At 50.9% G+C, this 20,150-nt stretch overlaps 5 protein-coding genes across 5 annotated transcripts; 2 read left to right on the forward strand and 3 right to left on the reverse strand.

Moving 5' to 3' along the window:
• Nucleotides 1-8: 8 nt before the first annotated feature.
• Nucleotides 9-4,282, reverse strand: AYO20_08263 (hypothetical protein; the record flags this gene model as incomplete). Its single annotated transcript, XM_022646543.1, has 5 exons — nucleotides 9-386; nucleotides 458-2,804; nucleotides 2,902-3,354; nucleotides 4,017-4,135; nucleotides 4,193-4,282. 5 exons carry the CDS (start codon nucleotides 4,280-4,282, stop codon nucleotides 9-11), a joined length of 3,387 nt encoding a protein of 1,128 aa, XP_022497540.1.
• A 1,006-nt stretch (nucleotides 4,283-5,288) lies between these two features.
• On the reverse strand, nucleotides 5,289-7,517 carry AYO20_08264 (hypothetical protein; the record flags this gene model as incomplete). Its single annotated transcript, XM_022646544.1, has 1 exon — nucleotides 5,289-7,517. One exon carries the CDS (start codon nucleotides 7,515-7,517, stop codon nucleotides 5,289-5,291), a length of 2,229 nt encoding a protein of 742 aa, XP_022497541.1.
• A 1,732-nt stretch (nucleotides 7,518-9,249) lies between these two features.
• AYO20_08265 (hypothetical protein) lies at nucleotides 9,250-10,956 on the reverse strand (the record flags this gene model as incomplete). The annotated part of the gene is made up of 5 exons (XM_022646545.1): nucleotides 9,250-9,492; nucleotides 9,550-9,707; nucleotides 9,761-10,224; nucleotides 10,341-10,500; nucleotides 10,668-10,956. The coding sequence occupies 5 exons, from the start codon at nucleotides 10,954-10,956 to the stop codon at nucleotides 9,250-9,252; spliced, it is 1,314 nt and encodes a 437-aa protein (XP_022497542.1).
• Nucleotides 10,957-11,839: 883 nt separating this feature from the next.
• AYO20_08266 (hypothetical protein) lies at nucleotides 11,840-14,477 on the forward strand (the record flags this gene model as incomplete). Its single annotated transcript, XM_022646546.1, has 5 exons — nucleotides 11,840-11,850; nucleotides 11,908-12,601; nucleotides 12,657-13,580; nucleotides 13,636-13,756; nucleotides 13,849-14,477. 5 exons carry the CDS (start codon nucleotides 11,840-11,842, stop codon nucleotides 14,475-14,477), a joined length of 2,379 nt encoding a protein of 792 aa, XP_022497543.1.
• Nucleotides 14,478-15,461: 984 nt separating this feature from the next.
• Nucleotides 15,462-19,541, forward strand: AYO20_08267 (xanthine dehydrogenase; the record flags this gene model as incomplete). Its single annotated transcript, XM_022646547.1, has 1 exon — nucleotides 15,462-19,541. The coding sequence occupies one exon, from the start codon at nucleotides 15,462-15,464 to the stop codon at nucleotides 19,539-19,541; it is 4,080 nt and encodes a 1,359-aa protein (XP_022497544.1).
• Between the last annotated feature and the right edge of the window lie 609 nt (nucleotides 19,542-20,150).

Genomic DNA, 20,150 nt, shown 5'->3' on the forward strand with positions numbered 1-20,150 from the left:
GTGCAAGTTCATGTTGCTGGATCATCAATACATGGCCTGGGTAGATTCAATGACGAAGATTCGGTCAGATTCATGCCGTGAGCCTCACCCCCTCCTGGCTCATAGTCCTGCCATATCGTCTGCGGAATCCCGAGCTCTTGTATATCCTCATCAGAAAAGCCGCCTGCTCGGAGTGCATCAATTCCGTGGCTGTAAAATTTCACGTTGACTTCGTCTTGAACCTGTAGTAAGTTCAGAGCGTCGCTGTGGTCCATCCAGCCACGGTCCCAGAAATCTCCCATGATTTTGTCTTGCACCGTGTTACCAGAGGGTTCTAAGGCCACGGTGCGCCACGCATTTGGCGGCTCAAAGACCACCAACAATGGTCCATCGGTGGCCGACCCAGCCTTGTGTAAGAGACCAGCCTCCAAAGAGAGACCTCTCTATATAAGAGGATATCACTGGCTCTGATACGGACCAGAACGAATGATTGGTCATAGGCCCTTATCCTTCGGAGGGGTTTCCAACGGTCATGATATTCCCCTGCTGAGTATAATGGAAATTGAATGCAGGTGTCGAGGTCAGCTCCAGCCTCGATGAAAGCGCGGGTCGTACGTTCTAGTGGACTAGGGTGCATGTTCAGGACACTGCAGGTCCATATAGTGCTGTACTTCGTCGTATCCCCGTCGGCCGGATCGATGAGCAACATTTGATTCGGATCTGCTCCCAATGCCAGCAAGAGCTCTGCATTTATCACGTCGACATAACGATTGATTACCGACATGCGGCAAGCGTAGCCAAGAAGGTCAGTCAAGTAGGCTCTATTGTGAATCAAGCCTGAGCGTGTCAACTTGTGTTTTGTGTATGCCGGATGGCTGAAGGGAGCAAAGACTTTGGTGTAATCCAGATTTCCTGCGTCATTGAAACATTCCTGCCACGCCCGCTGCATCTCTTCGCCAGAAAAAACACCCCAGGGCCTGAGTTTCTCGAGTATCTCCCCCAGCTGCACAAACATTGCACAGGCAATTTCAGGGTGATTGTCTAGGTAATTATCGAACGTTGAGAGATTTGAGAGATTCAAAACATAGAGTGTGTGACTTAAAATATATCGTTCTACCGATATGGCGCCCAATAAGATCATAACAAACGTAGACTTGTATCGCATCATGTGAAGCTCGTGGTCCATGAGAGGTTGAGCTTGGAGTAATTTCTTGCCGGATTCCGTCTCAAGATATTCTCGGGCAGTCCGGTGCAGAAACGACACATACAGCTCTCGGTGATTCTTGCCGATCTCAATAAGTCTTTTCATGGTCTCTGGATAGTGGATGAGGTCGGTGTCTCCATCTTCCAACCCCCAAGGACTTCGAACCTTCGCATTCTCATCGATCCATGCATGTATTTCGAGAAAGCCCGCGCAGCGTGTGAGTATCTTTTTCTTTAATGTTTCAGCATTCAATTCCTGTCCCAAAGTTTTCAAGTCGCATGTTGCTAAATTGTCCAAATACGATTCCTGTAAAGTTTCGTCACAGGCAATCGTCATGTCAATCAAGGAGCAATTAGGATATTGTAGGACATATTGCAAATACGCTGCAGCTTCCCTCGCGTAGAAAGGGTGGTCGGCATCATTCATGCGCTTCCACATGTGTTCATAAAGATTGAAAATCCCTTGCGGCATTTGTTGAAGGCGTCTGACCAAAATCCGCCAGTCATCATCTTTCCGAATGCCTCGAACAAGTGATTCGACAGTCAGGCGGACCCAAAGAAAAACTCCTTCTGCCCTATCCACAACTTCCCTAATTAACTCATGCATCTCTTTCGAGGCTGACATTGCGAGCCATTGATAGTTGTCCGATGTTAGGATCTTGGTGAGCTTGTCTTCGACGTACCGGGTAATGTCAGACTCGGTAAGATCTTGAAGTCTCAACTGTGGACAGGTCTTGTACAGAGAATCGAGACATGCAGATGGCCGACTTGCGATGCATATTTTCGTCTTCTGGCGGTGTCGGAAAACGCCAATAATATCTCGTATGGCTTCGAAGTGGTCGTCCAAGCCTTGAAATTCGTCTAAGCCGTCAAGAAAGAGACAGATAGGATTGCATATTCCTTGCACCAGCGACTGGAGAATTTGCCGCAGCTGCTTTTGGGTCCAAACAGTAGGTAAAGGTGGTGAGATCTTCTGCAACATGGTCGACCAGATTTGGATCGAGGTGGTAGCATCCATTTCCTCGAGGATTTGCCAGATTATAGAACGTAGAAGTCCGACTTGACTCTTCTGGAGGTCGACCCCTGCTTCCCAGAAAAAGAAAGTAATGATAAGTGGTTGTTGGCCGGCGAATTTATGTTCAAATGCTTCTCGTGTTCGCTCGTTCTGGACCACAAAGTTCATCAGAGTACTCTTGCCCGAACCAGGTTTCCCCAAGATCCAGTAGATTGGATTATCGTCTTGTGTCCACAGCATGAAATTGTCCCATGGGCGTTTGGTATGTGCAGTACTATCGAAAATCCATTCAAAGGTTTTCCTGTGTGCGTCTTCGATGGTATCCTGCCGTTGGTCAATCTCCGGAAAGGACAAACTTTCCCTGAATCTGTCAAAGTTTGCCTGAGCTGTCCTGGCATCGACAAAATCGTCGAATTTTCTGTCGATGTGGCGCCGCGTGATATTGTGTTCTAGAATTGTGTGAGCTTTGACGTCTTCGGCGGTTGTCTTGATGAGGCTGTCAATCCTAGTATTGCCGGCGACAATCTCAGAGTAGATCTTCCACTGCCAGTCGTTTAGTTGATCCAGGATATTTGTCTGCTGCGCTGCCAGAGTTCCCAGGTTCTGGCTAGAAAGTTCATCAGTACACACCGATGGAGCATCATTCCGGGTTGGCTAAATAGGAGTAGCTGACACCATGGAAGAGCCTTGTAAGAGATACATACCTTAGATGGACCAGGGTGGCAGAATCCAACACTCTGGCACATTCGTCGAGTTTGCGCTTCAACGCTTCAACGTGATCTGATTTCATCTTGGTTCTGAAGCTTTTAGTCCAGGCGGAGAGCCTGCTAGAACCAGGTTTAACCGTGATCTTTTGCAACTCATCCTCGAGATCTTTTGCTGCCTCGATGCAACTTCTGCTCAGCTCAGCAAGATCCACGCCACTCTCTAGGAGTGGGAAGTGCGAGGCGCCTGACAATGAGTTTTGCAGGGAGTTGTGACATTTCATTAGGTGCTGGGTGCTATGTCGCAGCTCGTCGGCCCTTGCTGTGGTACCAAGTTTGCGAAATTGCGTGAAGATCTCGTAGACTTTCCGCGAAGCATCAACGACCTGAATCACGTTACATGCCAGCGCAAAGGTGACCAATGCTTCCATCTTTCCGAACTTGAGCTCTCCGCTGTGAGGGGAGAGTAGGTTGTTGCCTTGTAATACTCAGCCTTATACGAGAAAGTGGCAGGGGACTCGGCCTAGAACCCTGGCTAGAGGCCCTTAACTGCACATTTGTTCGCTGGTACAGGAAGAGGATGATATTTGAAGAGCGAGATGAATTCTGCATGATGAGGGAAAGAGAGGAAGAAAGAGAAACAAAAAGAGAAAGAAGACGAGGTGAAGTGGTGGAAATGAGGCTGATTTCACGTCCACGCGCCACGTCAGGCATTAATTCTTAATTAGTAGCACCGCCTCCTGCCCAATCGGGAGAAGGAGCTGTACAAGGCAGAAAAGAGCAAGAACAATATCCCAGAGAGAGCAAGGAAACCGTAGAAAGGAACAAACAAACAACAAAACAGAGAGAAACCTCAGAGTTGTCGGGCTGAATCCTGTTATTTCGGTATCTATCCCTAGACTGCTATCTAATTGCATGACCATCCTTGACTTGTCTTCCTGCCTCTTCGTAGCTCTCTGGCAGGACAGAGCAACGCAAATCAATAACAATCCAGATGATTCGAATCCAGCCCACGGCTTGGTTTCTTTTTTTGGGTCTTTTTTCTTTTCTTTTCGAGTGTTGAGGATGGGGGACTCGGAGCAAAGCTCACAAGCCCGCCCCCTCTCACCACAAACCTCTGCATACCGGCGAAATCGGATGCTGCATGCTGGAATCCGAACCACCAGAGGTAAATGGAAGAGGGAGCCTTCTTCAAAGTGACGTCAATGGCGTGCTGACCTCTCGCATACCCCGACTGTATGACTGGCTCGTGGGAGACATGCATTGAGAGCCCAATCATGAGTTGACGTACACAGCCGAGTCCTGCGGGAAGCAGCATGCCAGATATCACGTCGAAGGCGAGCTCATTCGTGTTAAAGTCAGGTCCGTTCCATCTTGCCATCTCACCGAAGTGACTGCTTTCGACTTTCTCCAAAGATCAGTGAAGAGACAGTGACTGCGGTTGAAACGCAAAGTCTCCGAGGCGACAAAAGGGAAAGGCTGAACTGCAACAACGAACGAGGGCCTCAACATCCAAGCACACATCAACAGCAATCCATGAGATATCCCTCGAGACCATAGCTCAACAACAAAAAGGGGTCCGGGTTGGAAGAGCCTACACAACATCATCCAAGAAGGATGAAGGGGGCTCTAAAACCAACATGTATCCGAACGTCCCGAGCAAGACCTGCTTCGTCCTCGAGATACCACTTGCGATTCCCCTCTTGAACGAGAAGAATCAAGGGTATATAGATCGAAAGGACTTATAATTCCACTCCATCACGCGACTCCGGCTGCGATAAACCGGCACAGTGTTCTGGTCGCAGCACCGAAAACCTTGCTTGACACCTTGTTACAGCAGTAACAAGGCGCGACAGCCACTGTAGGGATGAAGGGCTATCGGAAGGTCGGCGGAGAACAGAACAGGGCATCTCTCGACCAAAGGACGAGAGAACCACGCTGTGCCACCGGAGAAGGGGCAGGGAAGGAACTCGAGTCCCTCGGTGCTGACCTTGAGGAAATCAATCGTCTTTGCTGTGGCTTGAAAAAGTAAATGCCCGGGCATCTTCCTTGTTTCTTTTTCTCGTTGCGACATTGTGCCCGGGCGGTGATCAAGCTGTGACAAAGAAGATGTCCTCCACAAAGCATATCGTCATTCAACATCACACGCGCATTACCAATACCACCCTTTATGCTCTTTCATCACCGATGTAATCAATCGGAATTCCATGATTCTTCCACACGTGTTCCATTACTCTCCACTGCGTCGCAACTCGTGACAGATTTCGTCCGGTTGAACGTAACGTGAAGGTTTTCTGGTGCTCAAAGTGATTGTCGGACCTATCTCAATTTCTTTTTTCGGGCGGTTGTAGTACCGAAAATGCAAAAGCTCATTCCATGTTTTCATCTTAGGCTCTATTCCAGATGCCTCCATGTTTGCTATCCATCTGCGACTGCTCCGACTCTTGGCACACTCGATGCCTCGCAAATCCCAGCTTGGAGTCTTGATAGTTCTCCTCAAATACTTCGGCTTTCTCGGGAGGAGTGTACTTTGGGGGAGTGTACTGTGGCGCCGGTGACATTGGTCGTGGATTGTTGACATTGCCTAGTGGGATGTCCACAAATTCAGCATGTCGCCCTTGGTCGTCAATGCGAGAGCCACTACTTGTTCCAAGGCTCGAGGGGAATGCTGGCGCACCGCCTTCGCCACGGACCTTATTACGTCTACCCCAAAGCATCAGCGCTCGGACGATGCCCATAAGCACCACTGAAACCCAGACGAGCAGAATGACCGTTGAAATGATCGCTTCCGTCCGGATTGTATCCTCCACTTCGTCGATAAACCTTGCGACGGCCTCGGAGATCTTGTCGCTTGTGGTGTCCCCTGGACTCGCGAGAAAAGAGTCCGAGGGGTTACTCGAGTCCGCCAGGCTGGCGACGGCGCCAAGGCTGAAAGTATCGTTCGGAAGTAGGGGAAAGTCGATGTGCGCATTATCATGAACCCAAGTGAGACCCTTTTCGATTCCCTGGATCTTGAGCAAGATCAGGCAGTTGAGAACTTCCATGATAGGGTCGTACAGTATAGTCCCGCCAAATGTGGTGTTGAGAACCTTTGTCGTTTCATCCACGAATGTGTTTAGTGTGTCATTGATCGCACTCGTGGATGTGTTGACCCATCCCAGCATATTTTGATTGATGTCCTTGCTTGTGGCGGCAATCGCTGCATTGGTGCCAATAGCCCATTGTTCGGATGCGTTGTTGAGTTGCGCAACCACCTTGTCAGAAAAGGCACCCACTTGATTCGTGAGGTCTGGGACTTCCTTTTCCAGAGCATGGAGCAGGATAGCTTGACAGGCACAAGAGAACAAACCTGCTATGGCGAGAGCCAGCACAAACAAGGCAGCGTCAGAGGTGGCGTATGCAACGACCCAACGAACCAGGTCCTTTTTGCGCTGAGACTGGAATGTGTTGGATAGCTTGATTCCAGCTGCCGAGGTGTAAGGGCGGCTGACCAGGTAGACAACGTCCAAAGAGTCACGAGCGTCAGAATTGATCAATTGACTGCGCTGTTGCATTTTCTGCCATCGCTTGATTTCGCGCCACGCCATCGGGACCATGGCGAGGAGTGCTAAGGTAAGCAGCACGCCAATGAAAATTCTGCGTGCGAGAGCAGCCACATCGACCAGACCGTCAAAGAAGTCATTGATCCCGTCGTTGTCACTGCAGAATGTAAGTTGTTCTTTTGCGGGAACCGGGAACAAGGATCTGTTGAAGGTGTAGTTGCCCACATACTCGTTCATGAGCTGTTTGACTTCTTCAAAGGGGAGGCGGATGATGCTTTCCGTAAAATTCTTGACCTGGGCAAAGGTAGGAATAGAGTTGTTGAGTTTCTGCAGGTCGGCGTCAAGGTTGGCTGGTAGTTTGAGATTTTTCAGCGAATTCATTTCGGAGGTGAGATTGAGAGGAGTCGGCTGGTCAACAGTTTGGCCGAAGGCAATAAAGCTCTCGAGTTTACCGATGAAACTGTTGTAGGCATCCTCGAATGTTTTGACAGCGCCCGACAAGTCATTCCCGAGATTTTGGGTGAGTTTGTTGAGACCATCTTGAGCAGAGTCGAGGGTTCCGATGACGGAGTGCAAGCTGCCGCTGACAGCAAAAGTGATCAGACAAAGGTAGGTGTTGGTCATCATGCCTATCACGAAGACCACAATCTCTTCCACTGCCGTGACACTCATGGTGGTCATCTGAATCAGACCGTTGACCGACTTTTCGATCCCGGAGGCCGCCACTTCGTTCACGCCCTGAGACATGTAGTGAGGCATAGAAGCCATGGCGGACCCCATCGACTCGACGTCGGAACAGGCGGACAGTGCTTCGCGTCGTGCAGAACCCAGGTTGCTGTCAATCCCCGAGATTGCGATGAGGGTGCGAGCCAGAATAAGTAGGAGGAGTATGGTCCATCGATTGAGCCATATCTGTGATAATCGAGCCCGGAGGCCAAGGTAGGGTGTGATGGATGGTGCAGTGTGTGGTAGCGGCCGAGGTGGGCCTTGGTCGGAGTAGTAGTCTCGTATCTCATGGCTGCCGGCAGGCATGGATGGAGGAGCGCCAGCCACAAGGGCCGACGGGGCAGACATGGTGCAGAGATCGACAGGAAATTATCTAATATCCGAGTTCAAGTAAGTATGTGGGTCGACTTGAAGGTCTTTTTCGATATGTGGAAGTAGATGATATTGCGGGAGAAGAGAAGGAAACAGAGTCGGTCAAGAAGGTGGTGGTACAAGTGACAAGGCAGGTTAACTGACAAAGGCAGTCATCAAGACTTGAGGCAGAGAGAATGCTATTTATGACACAAACAAAGGAGATTCGTGACATGCAAGAAAGAAAGAAGCAGCTGCTAGCAACAGAGAGTCAAAGTGAATGGGGAACAATAGACAAAGGATGGTGACAGAGGGAGTAGAACAATAAGAACAATAAGACTCGATAGAAATGATGAACAGAATTCTGCCAGTACGTACCGCTTTTCCCATCGACCTCGACCCCCATGCTGCAGGGCGCACCACCAACATGTTACAAGAGGCTCTTCTGAACCTTCAGACAAAGATTGAGCGTGTTTCAAAAGAGTTGCCGCATGTGGTGGTGCAGGATTCATATCGGCTGGTGGTGATATTTCCAGGCTCAAAATTGGCGCGCAGTCCAGAAATAGCGCCACCAGGCTGAAGAAGCGCCCACCAACCATCTCATTGACGCTGCTTCCACGTCCGACACGCGCTCGCACGTGGTCGCCGATATTGAAACAAGATGGCGCAGTGGACTCCTCTTCAGATTGCCTCGCCATCTCCCCAGCTGCCACCAACACCCCGTTCCAGCACCGCAGGGACCCGTCATGGTGGTGACGTAACTCGGAGTACATGAATTGCCGCCGAGGACGTGATCAGGGGTAGACCGACGGACGCAACGCAGGACGAGGTGGTGGTGCAAGGCTGGGAAGGGAGACACCGACGAAGCAATCCGATATTCTCAAATGGTGCCTATCGAGAGGAAAACAATCGACGACGAGGTGAGACGAGAAGCAGGGTTTTAAATGATCGTCCAAGTTTCGGAGGAAAGCAGCCACGGGATCGGCAACTTGTTTTTCCTGTGGCGTTTAGGAGAGCGGGGCGGCAGCCACGGTGATGTCATTGCTTAATTCAGGCTCTCTGTGAGCTTTACTACTTTAGTCCTAGTGGCTCTTCTTGCATTGATCTTCCATCCTCCCACTATATCAGCCACGCGACGAGGGCTGCATGCAATAGTTGGTACCTACGGTGCTTGCACACTAGAAGTCGAATATCTCCTGCGTAGAAACCCGACCCCCTTATGTTAACTTGAAGCTATGTTGATCGACAATGCGAGGCGTCGAACGTCACTAGCACACCCACGTCATTCCCTGTAATATGGAGAGGTTGTACATCATCTCGGCCGGCTCATCGTCTGTGTAAGAAGTAGACCCAGCACAGCCTCATGTCTGGCAACGGAAGACGCTCTGCTCCATTGCAGTTGGCTCACAGACCTGTAAATGGCGGGCACGGGAAACTTGGTCGAGGGCCCAAGTGCGAATAATAGTCAGGGCGCGAAGGAGGCGGCGATTCACACCAACAAAGACGTGTGTAAGTGTACAGCGATATCATGCGAAGCTTTGCAAGGTTGACGTTGATTCCGGATCAGGTGGGTCACAAGCATGTGCGAAAGCTGGCCAAGACAGTTTGGTGAGCAGTCCGGACGTCGAAGAGGCGAAAGCATGGTCGTCGAGGGAGTTCAGAGGTCATCCAGCAGCGGCGTCGGAATTCCGTTCACGAGCCAGGTCACGCTTGGTCCACTCAACGCGCCTCATCGTTGCTCACCTTGACCTTGGCCACCTTGTTGTTGAGCTGCCATGGCTGCATACCACATCTGAAGGTAGTTCTGGTAGCCACCATATGCAGCATATGGGTCTGCATCCCCTGCCGCTGGGGGTGGTGCAACGCCTTGTGCAATACCACCGGCAGCGGGAGGATACACAGGCTGCTGTCCGGGATACCTGTCCGTATAGTCGTCGCGACTTTCACGTTCACGAGCTTGTGTCCGAGCACGCTGAACCAAATTAGTGAATATGCACCACCAAGTATCACGCCCAGGGGATCTACCTACCACAACGTCGACTTTCTCCATGATCGCACGTTTGGCGGCATCAATGGCGTGCCGGCTACCGATAAGACCAATTTCGCGTTCAATATCTCGTCCAGCAGCAGGCGAGACATTGATCTTACACCCTGTTTGATTCTGCATATCACGGATAGACTCACCCCCTACAGGGACATTAGTCAGACGTTGCACTTCAAGCTGGTAACCGCAAACATACCTTTGCCGATGATCATACCCACCGCTTCGCCGGGTACAACGATGCTATCGTTAATCTTGCCGTGCGAGTCCTCTCGCTCACGGTGGAGATCTTTGATGCTGATACCTTTCTGATCACTCTCTACAATCTCAAGGATCAAATCTCTTGCATATTGCTGTGCCGACGCACTGCCAATCAGGTTGACCGGTCGCATACCATTCACGCTCTTGTTTTCTCCAACGATGTTGACATGGCATCCACTTCGATCTTGTAAATCTCGAATAGTTTCTCCTCCTCGACCAATAATCAAACCCACGGTGCGATCGGGGACCATCATTTGAAGGCTGTCGCCTTCTTTGGTACTCGTGACCTTGGTTTGGTTGGTGCGGGGCTTGTCCTGACCCCTCTTCACAACTTCGTTGTCGTCAATGATCCTGAAAATCTCGGCCTTGGCCGCTGTCCGGGCCGCTCGACTGCCAGATATCCTGCAGTGCCGTTGAGGTCCGGGTACTTCGGGTCCGTCCATGAATTGTACACGAGCGCCTGTTGTGTTTTCGACTCTGCGTAGGTTTTCTCCAGAACGTCCGATGATAAGACCTACCACACCTTTGTCGAGAGGTAGAATTTCTGATTCGCCTTCACCTCCTCGGTCAAGCCCAGGTGAGCGATCATCTCGATATCGTCCAGGAGAATAACGTCCGCCTCTTGGAGAAAAGGAGCGCTCTCTATTGTAACCGCGCTCGTTCCCGCGTCGTTCATCCCTGTAAGTATTGTAGGCATCGCGATAGCCCTCGCGGTGGGGGGGAGACCGAGAGGGTGACCGTGAGCGTCGGTACGTTCTGCTTCCAGTGCGAAGATCTGATGGGTTCATAGGTGCTAGAAACAACTGTCAGTTGACGCCTCAGACGTTTGGACTGGTAGAACACACGTCTACTAGGATCATAAGAGATGCCCTTTTCGGCAGCGATGCCCCGAGCTTTGGCGACAGCATCGGCAATGCTGACAGAGCCGGAGCTGACTGGCTTTATGTTGGTCAAGTCGACACTCCCGGAGTGTATGGGCTGAGGGAGTCCGTAGGGCGGTGCGCTGCCAGGGGGAGTGGCGTATTGAGGTGGAGGGTACGAGGCACCAGGAACAGGTGGAGGGGGAGCGGCTTGCGGAGTGCTACCTTGCCTCTGTGCCGCCAGCGCGGCGAGGATATTGCTAAGGTCTGCCATCAACCTTGAAGGTGCAAGAGAGTGCAAAAAAAAAAGTCAGGTCGCAACAACCAGAGACAAACTAGGTAAAAAGAGCACGCAGTCGAATAAGAAATCTCATTCAGAATCAACGAGGTGGGTGTTGGTGCTATGAGTTTCAGGTCAGAAAAACCCAGGCGCTGCAGCCACTTTCTGGCGCAGGTGGGGGCTTTGAATTTGGCCGAGATCACGTGCTTGGACTAACCGTAAATAGGTATCAAATTTCTCAGCCTTGGGAAGTAATAGAGTTGGAGGGCAGCCCGGTTCCAACGTCGTTACTCCCTTCACAACACAATCAACCATATCTTGATGGACAACGCATCGTATGGCGCGTCATATACCTAACAAGCAGTCCAGTTGTCTCCACGACATTGGGATATCCTGTGCACTCAACCCTCGTCCGTGCCTTTAGGAGGGCTTTGTGCTCGATCAATCTAACAGCATCCCAGTGCTTTAGCCAAAAACAAAGAAAACTCCAGCACTGATGTAGGTTAAAAGTGCCTAGCGAGTGTAAAAGATAGAGCACTATGGAACATTAGCCAGCAATACCGGCCGTGGGTTGAGGCCACTAGCTTTCTCTCGATCTCCGAATATATGTGTACACAAATATACATGACCTGGGGCACTGGTAAGCAATGCAGTTATGTGATGTGCACCTTGAGAATTTCAGAGCACGTGTCCATTTTGTGCCGGTACTCTTCAAAGGCCTATGTTGTTTTCTCGGCCTGTAGCCGACTGTGATGAATCTCATTCACAACCTAACCTGCAACTCCATGCCTCCAAAGCACTGAAACCGCGTCTTTTGTAAACAGCTGCAGACAAAAGCTCTTCTCAAAGAGGTCCATGCCGGCCTCGCTCTCTGACAATGTCAAGCGCGTAAGCAGCTCTCCGAGTCATCGCGACATACATGCTGATGTATTTCATCACTGGCAGGTCAGACAACAAGTCCGAACAGCAGGACGAAACCAAGCGACACACTCTGAAGCACTCCCACGCATTTGTGGCTCACACCTCTTCGTCCTTGAAAGATTCAAAACTCCTGTGGCCCTCGAAAGGGTCACGGGTTCACACAGTCGGCGCGCAGGATGAGGAGCTGGTTGCTGTAACTCGCGCTCTGGGCGATTTATTTCAGGGTAGGGATGCCGAACAAGTCCTTGCTGGCTTTTGCCAGAAGGTATTCCTATTATTCCAGACAGACACAAAAGCACTGGGTATAGCAAGTGTCATTGCGGAGCAGCTCTTCAAGAGTTTCGACGACAATGGGTCATTCGGACGAGAAACGATGCCCATGGGTATTCAAGGAGTCCAAGAATTAAATTGGACCACCCAGAACGAAGAGCTAGCTCCCCTCCGCAAAGAGTATCAGACCAGGGTCAAGGCCGAGGGTGGCCCATTACCACCGTTCTCCATGACAGATTCAAAAGGAAACCAGCTTCTCTTTGCTGGACTGGAGGAGGAGACGTTGATCATCATCGATAAGACAATGCTATCAGCAGGTCTTGTCAGATACCGCCATCATACTTTCGACATAGGCGTAAACCGGGCCAAATGTTCGTGGCAGCTGTTCGTCAAAATCAAACACCGAGATTTTTTGCGCTCGTGGTTTCGCACTAGTGCAGCACCAATTGTAAGTGTTGAAAGTCCGTTCCGACGAGTGAATTCTTCAGGCTGACTCCATGCAGCAAGATATGGCTGTGGCTATTATGTCGGCAATGCGAATCTTTTCGGAAGCCCGTTGTTTCATAAATGAACCTGGCAGGCGAACAGAGGCAGTCATTTTGGTGGAAACAATCAGACGATGGGAGTTTTACATGAATTCGACCGTGATTGATGATGATGAAGGAACTGCCGCTGCTCCAGGAACGCTCACCCCTAGTGATGTTGTCGTCTGGGCGCACGATGGCAGTGAACACAATGTTTCTGCCAGTCCAAATTCTCGTTCACGCTCAGATAACTCCCATTCACGACCAGCCACATCTTCGTCTTCGTCGTCTTCGTGGTCTTCTGGTTCTTCTTCCTCATCATCAAGCACAATGGTCAAACGGGCCATCCCAGATTCCACTGTGAATATGCAGGCCAGTTCCACAAAGAAGGGCAAAAAGAAGCGATCAACCAGAAAGAAACCGCAGAAAAAGACGGCACCCCGGGACCAGACGCAGGCAAACGAAAGCCCAGGAGACAAGAGCTTGTCTGAGATCGTGGACAAGATGGCAGACGCCAAACTCGACGCACCGAACGATACACCACCATCAGCGTCTGCTGTCCAGCATGATGGAGGCAGTCCTACGGAGAATTCGAACGTTCCTACCTCGATGAGAGTGAAGCGGAAGGCTAAAGACGAGGAACTCAGTAAGGCTCGAACAACCGAAGGACTGGGAAGGGGCTTCGGTGATACTATTTCTCGACGTTCGAGTGATTCTGACCGAACGGTAACTCCAGCAGATTTCTCCAATAAAGATGTCACCGGGGATTCTTCTAGCAAAGGTCAACAAGGAATCCAAAAAAGTGGAGATGATGATGCAGTTCTTGATACAAAGGCCAAGGGACATACCAAGAAGGAAGACAACAACACCACAACAACTTTGACTGAATCGTTCTCCCGCGAGGTATGCTCTTAATCCTTTGTGTCATTTTGGCTGGTCTCTGACCCAGTGTTTGCAGCAGCGTTCCCAGCCTGTGGACCAGGGGCATCAACACCCTCCTGCTGCGTTCAAGTTCGACAGCTTTGATCCACGTCTGCGGTGTTTGAAACCTGACTGTCGAAACATGACAAGTTGCTGGGGTGAGTTCGTGTTGCGACCTGACCCAGCTGAGGTCAAAGTCCAACCATGGAAGCCGTGCTAACCTTGGGTAATATATTAGATTGCGCCGTAGTCATCTGCCCTGCCTGTGGCACTGACAGCTTCACCCGCTACTGCAGAAAGCAGCACCTGTACGACGACATTCAACGCCACTGGGCCATGGAATGCGGAAGGAACAAGATCAAGGGACCGATCGACCGGAACACGATTCGCCCCAAACAACTCCCCAAGCGTCCCTACACTTTTGGCCAATACCATGACATGGTCGAGCGTCACAGACAGGCGGTATACCGCGCGATGGAGGATGCCGACTTCTTCATCTTCAACGACGTCGAGATGCTTGATGACAGCATCGCGCAGCCGACACAAGAGCAGTGGAATTCGGTGCGCGGAACAGGTGCTGCGGTGTTACAGATTATCTTTCCCGATGACATGACGCCGCACTCCGACCGGCAGGTTTTCAACTACCACATTCAGCGCATCTTGTCGGTAGGCAAGCCGTTGGCCGAGGACAGTTGTATGAGAGCGATGGAAATGATTCGCTCGGCGCTGGTCATGTCGGGCAGCTGGAGGGAGGAGGTATTGACTTACCTGTGCATGCAACTGACAGGTGAATGGGGCAATTTCAAGGTGCCAGAGCGCTTTTACAACGTCGAGCAAGTGAACGGAATGTGGCAAATGCATCGTGTCCTCATGGCATGAGTTCCGACGACCGCGGCCGCCGGGTGAGGAGGAGGTTTGCTTTAGCATTGTACGATAGAACGATGAGCTGCGATCAAAGGGCGATGAAAGCCAGACATAGTAACAGAGAGAAACCCAACCTTCAGAGGCATTGGGATAGAGCCCAAAGATCAACAAAGACGCCGTCGATTCCACCGTTGTACGAGGTTGTTGTATCTTGTCGCCTTCCTCCGAGCCACCTTGTCTCTTGACCATCACGATCCATTGTTCCCGACTCTTGTCCAAGCTGCAAAGTGTATGTGATAGTCTTTCAACAATGTAGCGCTCGTATTGTCGACCGCCGACTCTCCAAATTTGCGGGATTAGGTCAGGGCCAAAGGCTTCAGCGGGTATTCTGATGGCATCGGGTAATAGCTCGATAGGTATGGGGTTGTCCGATCACGTTGACTGCGACGGGAGAATAACAAATTACGTGCCGTACCAGTTGTTATCGGAGGTCGCCGCTCGCACATCAACAACTGGAGTGGAGAGGAGGGGTTGAGCGGGTGAGCGACCCTTGTCGACCATTCCACTGCGCTTCATTCGCCCACTCGCACCGAACTTCCATCTCACAGCATCGATCAACGTCAGATGGCTTTACGAGATTGGTGAGCTATCGTCTGGTTGCAATTGTCTCCTGTCTGATTCGTGCATTGTCGCCCATCGCGTCCCATTTCCCTATCAATGCCATGCAACACATCGCTCCCGCACTGATCAAAAGCTTCAGGGACTGGCTGATAAGGATCTGGTTGTCTCGAACAAGTCTGTCCTGTCTTCCCAGCTTCATTTCTTCGCCGGGCTGACTCCGTACGACATTTGATCCTGCCCTTGAATTCTCCGACTCCCTTCTTTTGCCTCCAAGTTATAGAAAAGTCCCAGTTTGGAATGCTAACCTGACAGGGCTCCTCCATTTCTTTTCTTTCCTTCCCTCATTCTCACTCATCCTGCCGACCACGTATAGTCGAGATGGCGCCTGGCGTCCTCGAACCAGCAGCGACTGCTGAAAAGGTTGTTTCGCTCGCGTCCCTTACTGAAACCTACGACGACACACTCCGCTTCTACCTCAATGGCACAAAGGTCGAGCTGGACTCGATAGATCCAGAGATTACACTACTCGAATATTTAAGAGGAATTGGATTGACAGGGACAAAATTAGGCTGCGCAGAAGGTGGTTGCGGTGCTTGCACCGTCGTCATCTCCCAACTGAACCCCACGACGAAAAAGATATACCATGCTTCGGTCAATGCATGTCTGGCTCCGCTGGCCAGCGTGGATGGCAAGCATATAATCACAATCGAGGGCATTGGCAGTTCAAAGAACCCACACCCTGCTCAACAACGAGTTGCCATGGCTAGTGGAAGTCAGTGCGGGTTCTGCACGCCAGGAATAGTCATGAGCTTGTATGCCTTGCTCAGAAACCATGGCCCCGAACCATCTGAGCTGGAAATCGAGGAGAACTTCGATGGCAATTTGTGTCGATGCACGGGTTACAGGCCTATCCTGGACGCCGCTCAGAGTTTCAACAAAGTATGTGGCAAGTCGATCGCAAACGGCGGCTCTGGGTGTTGCATGGAGAACGGCGGCTCGTGTAGTGGAGAGACGCACGGTGCGGATGCAGCAGTTGAAAAGAAGTTCACGCCTCCATCTTTCATCCATTACGACAAGTCCACGGAGTTGATATACCCCCCAGCTCTGAAGAAGCACGACTTCAAACCGTTGGCGTTTGGCAATAAGAGGAAGAAATGGTATAGACCTGTGACTCTCCAACAATTACTCGAAATCAAGAATGCCTACCCCGGCGCCAAGTTGATTGGCGGGAGCACAGAAACCCAAATTGAGATCAAATTCAAAGCCGCACAGTATTCGGCATCAGTTTATGTGGGAGACATTGCCGAACTTCGACAGTACTCTTTTCACGATGACTATCTAGAGATTGGCGGAAATGTTGCCTTGACGGATCTGGAGACCATCTGTGACGAAGCTGTCAAACACTATGGAGCTGTCAAGGCCCAACCGTTCAAGGCCATCAAGAAAGCCATCAGGTATTTCGCCGGCCGCCAAATCCGAAACGTTGGCACTCCTGCAGGGAATCTGGCGACGGCGTCGCCCATCTCTGATCTCAATCCCGTTTTTGTTGCCACGAATTCAACCCTCATTGCGAAGTCTCTCACCAAAACTACCGAGATTCCGATGGCTAGCTTCTTCAAGAGATATCGGGTGACTGCATTGCCAGAAGACGCCATCATTGCAGCAATGAGGATCCCTCTCACCGCCGAGAAGGGAGAGTACGTCAGATCCTACAAGCAATCGAAGAGAAAAGACGACGATATCGCTATCGTCAATGCTTGTTTGCGAGTGGCCCTGGATGACGACTACAAAGTAAAGAATGCCAACCTGGTGTACGGGGGCATGGCTCCTATTACCATCGAGGCCAAGAAGGCGTCTGAGTATATTGTGGGAAAGACATTTACAGATCCACAGACGCTGGAGGGAGTAATGAACGCATTGGAGCATGACTTCAACCTTCCATTCGGTGTCCCAGGAGGAATGGCTTGGTACCGCAAATCTTTGGCACTGGGTTTCTTTTATCGCTTCTATCAGGATGTCCTTCTCAACGTTGAAGAAGCTAGCAAAGGTGCAGACAAAGAGGCCATCGAGGAGATTGAAAGAGAAATTTCGCGAGGCCAGAAGGATCATGATTCGTCCGTTGCCTATTCACAGAAAATTCTCGGGAAGGAACACCCACATATGGCCGCCTTGAAACAATGCACTGGCGAAGCCCAGTATACAGACGACATTCCAGTGCAGAAGAACGAGCTTATTGGCTGCCTAGTCTTGTCAACCAAAGCACATGCCAAGCTAATCAGCGTCGACGCCAGTCCAGCTCTCCAGCTTCCAGGCGTTATTGCCTGGGTCGACAGGCATGACTTTGCCGATCCAACAGCGAATTGGTGGGGTGCTCCTGTTTGCGATGAAGTATTCTTTGCCGAAGATGAAGTCTTTACGGCTGGTCAACCCATCGGCATGATCCTAGCAAACACTGCCCAACAAGCCGCTGCCGGTGCGCGGGCCGTGCTGATCCAATATGAGGAGCTACCGGCCATCTACACCATCGAAGAAGCGATCGAGAAGCAAAGCTTCTATGAACACTACAGATATATCCGCAGAGGTGACGTGGAGAAAGCATTTAAGGAATGCGATTATGTTTTCGAAGGGACGTCGAGAATGGGTGGCCAAGAGCATTTCTATCTGGAGACCCAGGCATCTCTGGCGATTCCTAAGCCGGAAGACGGAGAGATGGAGATCTGGAGCAGTACTCAGAATCCGTCCGAAACACAAGCATACATTGCAAAGGTGCTCGGCGTTCAATCAAATAAGATTGTCTGCAAGGTCAAACGCCTGGGTGGCGGCTTTGGCGGCAAGGAGACTCGAGCTGTTCAGCTCGCCACTATCTGCGCAATTGCGGCAAATAAAGTCAAGCGACCGGTCAGATGCATGCTCAACAGGGACGAGGACATCATGACCTCTGGGCAGAGACATCCTTTCTTGGGCATTTGGAAAGTTGGGGTCAACAAGGATGGTAAACTGCAGGCACTCAAAGCCAACATCTTCAACAATGCTGGTTGGTCCCAAGATCTGTCTGCTGCGGTTGTTGATCGAGCACTATCGCATATTGACGGATGCTACAACATCGCCAATGTGGACGTGGACGGTCGTCTCTGCAAGACAAATACTGTCTCCAATAGTGCTTTCCGTGGCTTCGGCGGTCCTCAAGGCATGTTTATTGCTGAGTCGTTCATGGAGGAGATTGCAGACCATCTGAAGATCCCCGTCGACAAGTTGCGAGAAATCAATTTCTACAAAGATGGTGAAGAGACACACTATAACCAAGCGCTCGAGGATTGGCATGTGCCATTGATGTACAAGCAGATCAAAGAATCCGCCGACTACGACGCCCGCCGCAAAGCGGTTGATGAGTTCAATGCGACGCACAAATGGCAAAAGAAGGGGTTGGCAATCATTCCGACGAAGTTTGGCATTTCATTCACTGCCCTCTTCCTCAACCAAGCTGGTGCCCTCGTTCACATCTATCATGACGGTTCCGTCCTCGTCGCCCACGGCGGTACCGAGATGGGCCAGGGGCTACACACCAAGATTTGCATGATCGTGGCCGAAGCACTGCAGGTACCTCTCACCGATGTGCATATCTCAGAGACGGCGACAAACACTGTTGCCAACGCTTCAAGCACAGCGGCATCGGCGTCATCGGATCTAAATGGCTATGCAGCTTACAACGCGTGCATGCAAATCAACGAACGCCTGGCTCCATATCGCGAAAAGTTCGGCCCCAACGCCACTATGAAAGAATTGGCCCATGCGGCCTATTTTGACCGTGTCAATCTTTCTGCGAATGGCTTCTACAAGACTCCTGATATCGGATATGTTTGGGGCCCGAACCCTTCTGACCCAAGCTTAGAGAACACGGGAATGATGTTCTTTTACTTCACGCAGGGTGTAACCGCGAGTGAAGTTCTTATTGACACTTTGACCGGAGACTGGACTTGTCTACGGTCAGACATCAAGATGGACGTTGGGCGAAGTATCAACCCGGCGATAGACTACGGCCAGATCGAAGGTGCATACGTCCAAGGCCAAGGTCTCTTCACAACCGAGGAATCTCTTTGGCACAGAGCCAGCGGCCAGATCTTCACGCGCGGGCCTGGCGCTTACAAAATTCCTGGGTTTAGAGATATTCCCCAGGTTATGAACGTGTCTCTTCTGAAAGATGTGGAATGGAAGAACCTACGCACGATCCAGCGCTCGCGAGGCGTAGGGGAACCCCCTCTGTTTATGGGAAGTGCAGTCTTCTTCGCCATCCGAGATGCCCTCAAGGCCGCCAGGAAACAGTACGGCGAAGACGACGTGTTGAGCTTACGAAGCCCTGCGACGCCCGAGAGGATCCGGATCTCGTGCGCCGATCCTATTCTGAAGAGGTGCCTGGTGGAACCAAGAGAGGGTGAGAAGAGTTTCTTCGTTTCGATATGAGACGAAAGAGAGTAGGGGCATGTCATCTCTACTGGCACACACAGAGGGAATCTGATGAGTGCCAATAGAGCACGAGGCATCGATTACCTGTGGCAGTATGGTCCAGATCTGGTAGGGGAGCTCTATATCCCTACCCCGTGGCACACGTACATACCTACTTACGTCTTAAATGCATGATGCATCTGTGTCAGAGCTACAGAGCTGCAAAGCCTGTTTGCGCACAAATCACATATTCGATTCAGTTCTGTGTTCAGAATTATAGGACGATAACTCTCCATCGTTCATTTCATTTTCGTGACAAAAACACGTCTCAGCGTTTCATATCTATTCATTACAGCACATAAGCATATCTGACCAAGACTTGGTACTTTTCCCATATGTCGACAAGCGCGCCTCGTCGTCGTAATCATCATCCAGGCCCGCGGAGGTCGTAATGCGTGTGTGTGTCTCTCGCTCTCTCTCTCTCTCCCTCTCTATCTCTCTCTTTCCACGTTCCCTTACCTCCTCCTGTCCTCTCTGTCTCTTGTTCGTAATCTAGCAATCACACTGTACGATACACATCAACAGCTATAGTCATACATGATAGTGTTCATGCCTTAGCGACAGAGA

Source organism: Fonsecaea nubica (assembly GCF_001646965.1).
Source record: "Fonsecaea nubica strain CBS 269.64 chromosome Unknown Scaff63, whole genome shotgun sequence".
NCBI lineage: Eukaryota > Fungi > Ascomycota > Eurotiomycetes > Chaetothyriales > Herpotrichiellaceae > Fonsecaea > Fonsecaea nubica.